We start from the raw sequence: 12,050 nt of genomic DNA on the forward strand, positions 1-12,050 counted from the left end.
CCCTCTGTACGCCCAGAGGTACGTGTGGTTCTATAGATCTATTCCTGGACCCTCTGTACGCCCAGAGGTACGTGGTTCTATAGATCTATTCCTGGACCCACTGTACGCCCAGAGGTACGTGGTTCTATAGATCTATTCCTGGACCCTCTGTACGCCCAGAGGTACGTGTGGTTCTATAGATCTATTCCTGGACCCTCTGTATGCCCAGAGGTACGTGTGGTTCTATAGATCTATTCCTGGACCCTCTGTACGCCCAGAGGTACGTGTGGTTCTATAGATCTATTCCTGGACCCTCTGTACGCCCAGAGGTACGTGTGGTTCTTTAGATCTATTCCTGGACCCTCTGTACGCCCAGAGGTACGTGGTTCTATAGATCTATTCCTGGACCCTCTGTACGCCCAGAGGTACGTGTGGTTCTATAGATCTATTCCTGGACCCTCTGTACGCCCAGAGGTATGTGTGGTTCTATAGATCTATTCCTGGACCCTCTGTATGCCCAGAGGTACGTGGTTCTATAGATCTATTCCTGGACCCTCTGTACGCCCAGAGGTACGTGTGGTTCTATAGATCTATTCCTGGACCCTCTGTACGCCCAGAGGTACGTGTGGTTCTATAGATCTATTCCTGGACCCACTATACGCCCAGAGGTACGTGGTTCTATAGATCTATTCCTGGACCCACTGTACGCCCAGAGGTACGTGTGGTTCTTTAGATCTATTCCTGGACCCTCTGTACGCCCAGAGGTAGGTGTGGATGTATAGATCTATTCCTGGACCCACTATACGCCCAGAGGTACGTGGTTCTATAGATCTATTCCTGGACCCTCTGTACGCCCAGAGGTACGTGTGGTTCTATAGATCTATTCCTGGACCCTCTGTACGCCCAGAGGTACGTGTGGTTCTATAGATCTATTCCTGGACCCACTATACGCCCAGAGGTACGTGGTTCTATAGATCTATTCCTGGACCCACTGTACGCCCAGAGGTACGTGTGGTTCTTTAGATCTATTCCTGGACCCTCTGTACGCCCAGAGGTAGGTGTGGATGTATAGATCTGAACTTGACCCATTTTTGGCGGTAACCCCATTTGGTGTTTTAAGCATTACGTTATACTTTAGCTATTGAAAAAATAGCAGATCTACAAGCTCGTAGACAAGTTTACAAGGACAAGTTACAAGGCTCATTACAAGGTTGTGCCGCGCTACAACCTTGTAAGGGCCGATTCATACTCCTATGTTACCGCTGTAGTGCTGAAATGATTCCGGCTCGTCAGAAATTTTCAGTAGCACCGAAGAGCCGACTTTAGGACGGTACCCGCCCCCCCCAAACCTCAAATGACGTCACATTGTAGGCTCTACAGAGCCCAACCCACTTTTATTCGAGTATGAATCGACCCTTAGTCTGCTGTTTTTGAAAAATCGTGAAAATGTGGCGTAAATCTTTGAATCTATCCTTTCAGAGTGAATGTTTTTAACTTAGCTTCTGAGGGGTTCCTGGAACAACATATATTAATTTCAGATTGGGGTCGGCGACCAAATACATATCATTTTTGGGGTCCTTGACATAGAAACATGAGGTATTTCAGAAAACTGTCAGGATTTAGAAGACTTATTTTTTTATTTTGACGTCAGGCCTAAATGGGTTAAGTAACATTTTGAGGTACTTTTAGCTTTACTTGAGTATGTCCTTTCTGTACAGTGCACTGTAAAGAACCTGTCCTTTCTGTACAGTGCACTGTAAAGAACCTGTCCTTTCTGTACAGTGCACTGTAAAGAACCTGTCCTTTCTGTACAGTGCACTGTAAAGAACCTGTCCTTTCTGTACAGTGCACTGTAAAGAACCTGTCCTTTCTGTACAGTGCACTGTAAAGAACCTGTCCTTTCTGTACAGTGCACTGTAAAGAACCTGTCCTTTCTGTACAGTGCACTGTAAAGAACCTGTCCTTTCTGTACAGTGCACTGTAAAGAACCTGTCCTTTCTGTACAGTGCACTGTAAAGAACCTGTCCTTTCTGTACAGTCCACTGTAAAGAACCTGTCCTTTCTGTACAGTGCACTGTAAAGAACCTGTCCTTTCTGTACAGTGCACTGTAAAGAACCTGTCCTTTCTGTACAGTGCACTGTAAAGAACCTGTCCTTTCTTTACAGTGCACTGTAAAGAACCTGTCCTTTCTGTACAGTGCACTGTAAAGAACCTGTCCTTTCTGTACAGTCCACTGTAAAGAACCTGTCCTTTCTGTACAGTCCACTGTAAAGAACCTGTCCTTTCTGTACAGTGCACTGTAAAGAACCTGTCCTTTCTGTACAGTGCACTGTAAAGAACCTGTCCTTTCTGTACAGTGCACTGTAAAGAACCTGTCCTTTCTGTACAGTGCACTGTAAAGAACCTGTCCTTTCTGTACAGTGCACTGTAAAGAACCTGTCCTTTCTGTACAGTGCACTGTAAAGAACCTGTCCTTTCTGTACAGTGCACTGTAAAGAACCTGTCCTTTCTGTACAGTGCACTGTAAAGAACCTGTCCTTTCTGTACAGTGCACTGTAAAGAACCTGTCCTTTCTGTACAGTGCACTGTAAAGAACCTGTCCTTTCTGTACAGTGCACTGTAAAGAACCTGTCCTTTCTTTACAGTGCACTGTAAAGAACCTGTCCTTTCTGTACAGTGCACTGTAAAGAACCTGTCCTTTCTGTACAGTGCACTGTAAAGAACCTGTCCTTTCTGTACAGTGCACTGTAAAGAACCTGTCCTTTCTGTACAGTGCACTGTAAAGAACCTGTCCTTTCTGTACAGTGCACTGTAAAGAACCTGTCCTTTCTGTACAGTGCACTGTAAAGAACCTGTCCTTTCTGTACAGTGCACGGTAAAGAACCTGTCCTTTCTGTACAGTGCACTGTAAAGAACCTGTCCTTTCTGTACAGTGCACTGTAAAGAACCTGTCCTTTATTTACAGTGCACTGTAACGAACCTGTCCTTTCTTTACAGTGCACTGTAAAGAACCTGTCCTTTCTGTACAGTGCACTGTAAAGAACCTGTCCTTTCTGTACAGTCCACTGTAAAGAACCTGTCCTTTCTGTACAGTGCACTGTAAAGAACCTGTCCTTTCTGTACAGTGCACTGTAAAGAACCTGTCCTTTCTGTACAGTGCACTGTAAAGAACCTGTCCTTTCTGTACAGTGCACTGTAAAGAACCTGTCCTTTCTGTACAGTGCACTGTAAAGAACCTGTCCTTTCTGTACAGTGCACTGTAAAGAACCTGTCCTTTCTGTACAGTGCACTGTAAAGAACCTGTCCTTTCTGTACAGTGCACTGTAAAGAACCTGTCCTTTCTTTACAGTGCACTGTAAAGAACCTGTCCTTTCTGTACAGTGCACTGTAAAGAACCTGTCCTTTCTGTACAGTGCACTGTAAAGCACCTGTCCTTTCTGTACAGTGCACTGTAAAGCACCTGTCCTTTCTGTACAGTGCACTGTAAAGAACCTGTCCTTTCTGTACAGTGCACTGTAAAGAACCTGTCCTTTCTGTACAGTGCACTGTAAAGAACCTGTCCTTTCTTTACAGTGCACTGTAAAGAACCTGTCCTTTCTGTACAGTGCACTGTAAAGAACCTGTCCTTTCTGTACAGTGCACTGTAAAGAACCTGTCCTTTCTGTACAGTGCACTGTAAAGAACCTGTCCTTTCTGTACAGTGCACTGTAAAGCACCTGTCCTTTCTGTACAGTGCACTGTAACGCACCTGTCCTTTCTGTACAGTGCACTGTAAAGAACCTGTCCTTTCTGTACAGTCCTGTAACGAACCTGTCCTTTCTTTACAGTGCACTGTAACGAACCTGTCCTTTCTGTACAGTGCACTGTAACGAACCTGTCCTTTCTGTACAGTGCACTGTAAAGAACCTGTCCTTTCTGTACAGTGCACTGTAAAGAACCTGTCCTTTCTGTACAGTGCACTGTAAAGAACCTGTCCTTTCTGTACAGTGCACTGTAAAGAACCTGTCCTTTCTGTACAGTCCACTGTAAAGAACCTGTCCTTTCTGTACAGTCCACTGTAAAGAACCTGTCCTTTCTGTACAGTCCACTGTAAAGAACCTGTCCTTTCTGTACAGTGCACTGTAAAGAACCTGTCCTTTCTGTACAGTGCACTGTAAAGAACCTGTCCTTTCTGTACAGTGCACTGTAAAGAACCTGTCCTTTATGTACAGTGCACTGTAAAGAACCTGTCCTTTATGTACAGTCCACTGTAAATAACCTGTCCTTTCTTTACAGTGCACTGTAAAGAAACCTATGTCACAAAGTTGAAAGTTACTATGATGAATTGAACACGGTGGACCCTATTGTAAAGAAGTGTAATGCTTTATGGTGTCGTCCACAGTTAACAGTCTTTGTATTGAGTTGTACTAGAAATGTACTGTAATTCTCCAAACTGTTAAGTAATACTTCAATCAATCAATCAAAAAAACCCTGGAGGGGCTAACTCTGCAGTGGTGCTTTGGGTTTCAGCCTGCTTCACTGGGTTCTGTAGCCTGGGTTCTGTAGCCTGGGTTCTGTAGTCTGGGTTCTGTAGCCTGGGTTCTGTAGCCTGGGTTCTGTAGCCTGGGTTCTGTAGTCTGGGTTCTGTAGTCTGGGTTCTGTAGTCTGGGTTCTGTAGTCTGGGTTCTGTAGCCTGGGTTCTGTAGTCTGTAGTCTGGGTTCTGTAGCCTGGGTTCTGTAGTCTGGGTTCTGTAGTCTGGGTTCTGTAGTCTGTAGTCTGGGTTCTGTAGCCTGGGTTCTGTAGTCTGGGTTCTGTAGCCTGGGTTCTGTAGCCTGGGTTCTGTAGTCTGGGTTCTGTAGCCTGGGTTCTGTAGTCTGGGTTCTGTAGTCTGGGTTCTGTAGCCTGGGTTCTGTAGCCTGGGTTCTGTAGCCTGGGTTCTGTAGCCTGGGTTCTGTAGCCTGGGTTCTGTAGTCTGGGTTCTGTAGTCTGGGTTCTGTAGCCTGGGTTCTGTAGTCTGGGTTCTGTAGCCTGGGTTCTGTAGCCTGGGTTCTGTAGTCTGGGTTCTGTAGTCTGGGTTCTGTAGCCTGGGTTCTGTAGCCTGGGTTCTGTAGTCTGGGTTCTGTAGCCTGGGTTCTGTAGTCTGGGTTCTGTAGCCTGGGTTCTGTAGCCTGGGTTCTGTAGTCTGGGTTCTGTAGCCTGGGTTCTGTAGTCTGGGTTCTGTAGCCTGGGTTCTGTAGCCTGGGTTCTGTAGCCTGGGTTCTGTAGTCTGGGTTCTGTAGCCTGGGTTCTGTAGCCTGGGTTCTGTAGTCTGGTTGGTGCCTTGCATGGTTTCCGCTGCCATCTGTGTATGAATGTGTTTGAATGGGTGAATTAAGCAATATTACACTCGAGGGTGTGGTTTAATGTGATGCGGTCAGGAACGAGACGAAGTCGAGTTCCGCAAGCATCACTGAAGTGGATGCCGGATGTACTGGGAAGCAGGCTGTAGCTGATGTGATGCCACGCAACCGATTTCAGTCTTTGTTGACCTCGTTACATCTGGTTGACAACTTGACCGTGCCAGAGAAGGACAAGAAGGACAAACTCTGGAAACTCCGACCATAAAAATGGCCTATAGGAAATGTTGCTATCTGATGGACCCAACGTTGCTATATGGCAACATTTGCATAAAAACTTACCAAAAGATTTAAAAAAAAAAACATATTTTCCTCTCCAAAGTACTTCTACAAGACCATCTGAAAGGTTTAATTTTTTTTTGCAAGGACACATATATCCGGGTCTTACAGGGTTAAACCACACCCTCGAGTGTAATATTGCAATTATACAACAGTTACCCTTAAAACTAAGAAAAAATATATATTTTTAATGACAGATGTCGTCACTACGACCACAAATGTCCCAAGAAACTAGCTAGCCTAGCCACCCAGTTTGCTAGCGCTCTGGGAAAACAGAGCAGCTGAATTATTTGTTTTGATTAGGTGGTGAATGGTGCTGGTTTGATCCACGGCTAGAAGGCTGTTTCAACCAATCAGATTGCTTCCTCGAAACGACCTGTCGTATAATTTGTGACATGTGTTTCTTTACAGCGGTGGAGGAGGTAACTTCGTGCTGTCCTCCAGTCCTGTGGGTCACACTACGGTCCTGGGCGCTGGAGCTCCCATGGTGCACCACGGCTACGGCGTGTTCTATCGCATCACGGAGGACAGGTGGGTGATCGGTGATCGATTCTCAACATTTTTAAACCAAATTCCCGCCAGCATTAATGAATCCCTTGATAGCGTATAGCCGAGGTTGTATCGTGTGTAACACTTAACTTTGAAGAGCCAAATAGGCCCTCTGGAGTGAGTGAGGAACTATAGTGGCCCTCTGGAGTGAGTGAGTGTGGAACTATAGTGGCCCTCTGGAGTGAGTGAGGAACTATAGTGGCCCTCTGGAGTGAGTGAGTGTGGAACTATAGTGGCCCTCTGGAGTGAGTGAGTGTGGAACTATAGTGGCCCTCTGGAGTGAGTGAGTGAGGAACTATAGTGGCCCTCTGGAGTGAGTGAGTGTGGAACTATAGTGGCCCTCTGGAGTGAGTGAGTGTGGAACTATAGTGGCCCTCTGGAGTGAGTGAGTGTGGAACTATAGTGGCCCTCTGGAGTGAGTGAGTGTGGAACTATAGTGGCCCTCTGGAGTGAGTGAGTGTGGAACTATAGTGGCCCTCTGGAGTGAGTGAGTGTGGAACTATAGTTGCCCTCTGGAGTGAGTGAGTGTGGAACTATAGTGGCCCTCTGGAGTGAGTGAGTGTGGAACTATAGTGGCCCTCTGGAGTGAGTGAGTGTGGAACTATAGTGGCCCTCTGGAGTGAGTGTGGAACTATAGTGGACCTCTGGAGTGAGTGTGGAACTATAGTGGCCCTCTGGAGTGAGTGAGTGTGGAACTATAGTGGCCCTCTGGAGTGAGTGAGTGTGGAACTATAGTTGCCCTCTGGAGTGAGTGAGTGTGGAACTATAGTGGCCCTCTGGAGTGAGTGAGTGTGGAACTATAGTGGCCCTCTGGAGTGAGTGAGTGTGGAACTATAGTGGCCCTCTGGAGTGAGTAAGTGTGGAACTATAGTGGCCCTCTGGAGTGAGTGAGTGTGGAACTATAGTGGCCCTCTGGAGTGAGTGTGTGTGGAACTATAGTGGCCCTCTGGAGTGAGTGAGTGTGGAACTATAGTGGTCCTCTGGAGTGAGTGAGTGTGGAACTATAGTGGCCCTCTGGAGTGAGTGAGTGTGGAACTATAGTGGCCCTCTGGAGTGAGTGAGTGTGGAACTATAGTGGCCCTCTAGAGTGAGTGAGTGTGGAACTATAGTGGCCCTCTGGAGTGAGTGAGTGTGGAACTATAGTGGCCCTCTGGAGTGAGTGTGGAACTATAGTGGACCTCTGGAGTGAGTGTGGAACTATAGTGGCCCTCTGGAGTGAGTGTGGAACTATAGTGGCCCTCTGGAGGGAGTGTGGAACTATAGTGGCCCTCTGGAGTGAGTGTGGAACTATAGTGGCCCTCTGGAGTGAGTGTGGAACTATAGTGGCCCTCTGGAGTGAGTGTGGAACTATAGTGGCCCTCTGGAGTGAGTGTGGAACTATAGTGGTCCTCTGGAGTGAGTGTGGAACTATAGTGGCCCTCTGGAGTGAGTGTGGAACTATAGTGGCCCTCTGGAGTGAGTGTGGAACTATAGTGGCCCTCTGGAGTGAGTGTGGAACTATAGTGGTCCTCTGGAGTGAGTGTGGAACTATAGTGGTCCTCTGGAGTGAGTGTGGAACTATAGTGGTCCTCTGGAGTGAGTGTGGAACTATAGTGGTCCTCTGGAGGGAGTGTGGAACTATAGTGGCCCTCTGGAGGGAGTGTGGAACTATAGTGGCCCTCTGGAGTGAGTGTGGAACTATAGTGGTCCTCTGGAGTGAGTGTGGAACTATAGTGGCCCTCTGGAGTGAGTGTGGAACTATAGTGGTCCTCTGGAGTGAGTGTGGAACTATAGTGGTCCTCTGGAGTGAGTGTGGAACTATAGTGGTCCTCTGGAGTGAGTGTGGAACTATAGTGGTGGAACTATAGTGGCCCTCTGGAGTGAGTGAGTGTGGAACTATAGTGGCCCTCTGGAGTGAGTGAGTGTGGAACTATAGTGGCCCTCTGGAGTGAGTGTGGAACTATAGTGGCCCTCTGGAGTGAGTGTGGAACTATAGTGGCCCTCTGGAGTGAGTGTGGAACTATAGTGGACCTCTGGAGTGAGTGTGGAACTATAGTGGCCCTCTGGAGTGAGTGTGGAACTATAGTGGCCCTCTGGAGGGAGTGTGGAACTATAGTGGCCCTCTGGAGTGAGTGTGGAACTATAGTGGCCCTCTGGAGTGAGTGTGGAACTATAGTGGCCCTCTGGAGTGAGTGTGGAACTATAGTGGCCCTCTGGAGTGAGTGTGGAACTATAGTGGCCCTCTGGAGTGAGTGTGGAACTATAGTGGTCCTCTGGAGTGAGTGTGGAACTATAGTGGTCCTCTGGAGTGAGTGTGGAACTATAGTGGCCCTCTGGAGTGAGTGTGGAACTATAGTGGTCCTCTGGAGTGAGTGTGGAACTATAGTGGTCCTCTGGAGTGAGTGTGGAACTATAGTGGCCCTCTGGAGTGAGTGAGTGTGGAACTATAGTGGCCCTCTGGAGTGAGTGAGTGTGGAACTATAGTGGCCCTCTGGAGTGAGTGAGTGTGGAACTATAGTGGCCCTCTGGAGTGAGTGTGGAACTATAGTGGCCCTCTGGAGTGAGTGTGGAACTATAGTGGCCCTCTGGAGTGAGTGTGGAACTATAGTGGCCCTCTGGAGTGAGTGTGGAACTATAGTGGCCCTCTGGAGGGAGTGTGGAACTATAGTGGCCCTCTGGAGGGAGTGTGGAACTATAGTGGTCCTCTGGAGTGAGTGTGGAACTATAGTGGTCCTCTGGAGTGAGTGTGGAACTATAGTGGTCCTCTGGAGTGAGTGTGGAACTATAGTGGCCCTCTGGAGTGAGTGTGGAACTATAGTGGCCCTCTGGAGTGAGTGTGGAACTATAGTGGCCCTCTGGAGTGAGTGTGGAACTATAGTGGCCCTCTGGAGTGAGTGTGGAACTATAGTGGTCCTCTGGAGTGAGTGTGGAACTATAGTGGCCCTCTGGAGTGAGTGTGGAACTATAGTGGCCCTCTGGAGTGAGTGTGGAACTATAGTGGCCCTCTGGAGTGAGTGTGGAACTATAGTGGCCCTCTGGAGTGAGTGTGGAACTATAGTGGCCCTCTGGAGGGAGTGTGGAACTATAGTGGCCCTCTGGAGGGAGTGTGGAACTATAGTGGTCCTCTGGAGTGAGTGTGGAACTATAGTGGTCCTCTGGAGTGAGTGTGGAACTATAGTGGTCCTCTGGAGTGAGTGTGGAACTATAGTGGCCCTCTGGAGTGAGTGTGGAACTATAGTGGCCCTCTGGAGTGAGTGTGGAACTATAGTGGCCCTCTGGAGTGAGTGTGGAACTATAGTGGTCCTCTGGAGTGAGTGTGGAACTATAGTGGTCCTCTGGAGTGAGTGTGGAACTATAGTGGCCCTCTGGAGTGAGTGTGGAACTATAGTGGCCCTCTGGAGTGAGTGTGGAACTATAGTGGCCCTCTGGAGTGAGTGTGGAACTATAGTGGCCCTCTGGAGTGAGTGTGGAACTATAGTGGCCCTCTGGAGTGAGTGTGGAACTATAGTGGCCCTCTGGAGTGAGTGTGGAACTATAGTGGCCCTCTGGAGTGAGTGTGGAACTATAGTGGTCCTCCTCTTGATCATCAAAGTTCCCCACCCCTGCTTTAGAACAAACTGGCTTTTTATATATTACATTTCTCTGCTATGTTCATTTTTCAGGATTTCTCTTTTTTTTTTTCAGGAAATTATGTTGGAAACAAATCAATACTGCCTCATGAAAGTTGGTGTTGTGACTTTATTATATTGTCAATTACTGAGAGGAGAGTAGGAGAGGTGGTGGAGTTAAGTTGCTTTAGCAGACAGTTCAGTACTTTCCATTGGTTCAATATTTCCGTAACAACACACAGACATGAAGGGTGTTTACTAGCACACTGGTTTATGGTTTAATTTGGGCGGGAACCCCTTTTGGTGTTAGCGTTATGTTATGCTTTGGCTTTTCAAAAATAGCAGACCTACAAGCTCGTAGCGCGCCACTCGGTGGCGCGCTACGAGCTTGTAGGTCTGCTATTTTTGAAAAGTCGAAGAACGACTGACATAGAAACAGCTTTTTCAGAAAACTGTCAGGATGTAGAAGACATTTTTAGAATCTGATCTCAGGTCAAAATGGGTTAAAACAAATACAAATATAAAATGGAGTTAGGTGGTTTCCTCCCGACAGCAACAATGTTCTCTTTCTTTGGTTTCAGGATGGTGGCTGCTGTCACAGCGTGGAGGTCACACCCACAGACAGACGCAGGGCGCTTCTACCAACACCTGTGTACCTCCTTACAGGACATTCTACTCCTAGCAACCACCTCACCGCTCTAACTGACCACCTAGCAACCACCTCACAGCTCTAACGGACCACCTAGCAACCACCTCGCCTCCCTAACGGACCACCTAGCAACCACCTCACCGCTCTAACGGACCACCTAGCAACCACCTCACCGCTCTAACGGACCACCTAGCAACCACCTCACCTCTCTAACGGACCACCTAGCATCCACCTCACCGCTCTAACTGACCACCTAGCAACCACCTCACAGCTCTAACGGACCACCTAGCAACCACCTCGCCTCTCTAACGGATCACCTAGCAACCACCTCACCGCTCTAAAGGACCACCTAGCATCCACCTCACCGCTCTAACTGACCACCTAGCAACCACCTCACAGCTCTAACGGACCACCTAGCATCCACCTCACAGCTGTAACTGACCACCTAGCAACCACCTCGCCGCTCTAAAGGACCACCTAGCAACCACCTCACCGCTCTAACGGACCACCTAGCAACCACCTCACCTCTCTAACGGACCACCTAGCATCCACCTCACAGCTGTAACTGACCACCTAGCAACCACCTCGCCTCTAACGGAACCCCTAGCATCCACCTCACAGCTCTAACGGACCACCTAGCAACCACCTCGCCTCTCTAACGGACCGCCTAGCAACCACCTCGCCTCTAACGGAACCCCTAGCATCCACCTCACAGCTCTAACGGACCACCTAGCAACCACCTCACAGCTGTAACTGACCACCTAGCAACCACCTCACCGCTCTAACGGACCACCTAGCATCCACCTCACAGCTGTAACGGACCACCTAGCAACCACCTCACCGCTCTAACGGACCCCCTAGCAACCACCTCACCGCTCTAACGGACCCCCTAGCAACCACCTCGCCGCTCTAACGGACCACCTAGCAACCACCTCACAGCTGTAACTGACCACCTAGCAACCACCTCACCGCTCTAACGGACCACCTAGCATCCACCTCACAGCTGTAACGGACCACCTAGCAACCACCTCACCGCTCTAACGGACCCCCTAGCAACCACCTCACCGCTCTAACGGACCCCCTAGCAACCACCTCGCCTCTCTAACGGACCCCCTAGCAACCACCTCGCCTCTCTAACGGACCCCCTAGCAACCACCTCACCGCTCTAACGGACCCCCTAGCAACCACCTCACCGCTCTAACGGACCCCCTAGCAACCACCTCACCGCTCTAACGGACCACCTAGCAACCACCTCACCTCTAACGGACCCCCTAGCAACCACCTCGCCTCTCTAACGGACCACCTAGCAACCACCTCACAGCTCTAACGGACCACCTAGCATCCACCTCACCGCTCTAACGGACCACCTAGCAACCACCTCACAGCTCTAACGGACCACCTAGCAACCACCTCACCGCTCTAACGGACCACCTAGCAACCACCTCGCCTCTCTAACGGACCCCCTAGCAACCACCTCACAGCTGTAACGGACCACCTAGCAACCACCTCACCGCTCTAACGGACCACCTAGCAACCACCTCACAGCTGTAACTGACCACCTAGCAACCACCTCACCGCTGTAACTGACCACCTAGCAACCACCTCACCGCTCTAACGGACCACCTAGCAA

General features: G+C 49.0%; 1 protein-coding gene across 1 annotated transcript in view; it reads left to right on the plus strand.

Moving 5' to 3' along the window:
- The window catches only part of LOC306924546 (peroxisomal carnitine O-octanoyltransferase-like), a 50,031-nt gene extending 39,527 nt beyond the window's left edge, over nucleotides 1-10,504 (plus strand). Inside the window, exons 16-17 of the mRNA XM_079503105.1 lie at nucleotides 6,047-6,166; nucleotides 10,353-10,504. Of these exons, the coding sequence (XP_079359231.1) occupies nucleotides 6,047-6,166; nucleotides 10,353-10,473 (241 nt within the window). The 3' untranslated portion in view covers nucleotides 10,474-10,504. The remainder of the gene's footprint in view (nucleotides 1-6,046; nucleotides 6,167-10,352) is intronic.
- The last annotated feature ends 1,546 nt before the right edge of the window (nucleotides 10,505-12,050 follow it).

Source organism: Electrona antarctica (assembly GCF_951216825.1).
Source record: "Electrona antarctica genome assembly, chromosome: 6".
NCBI lineage: Eukaryota > Metazoa > Chordata > Actinopteri > Myctophiformes > Myctophidae > Electrona > Electrona antarctica.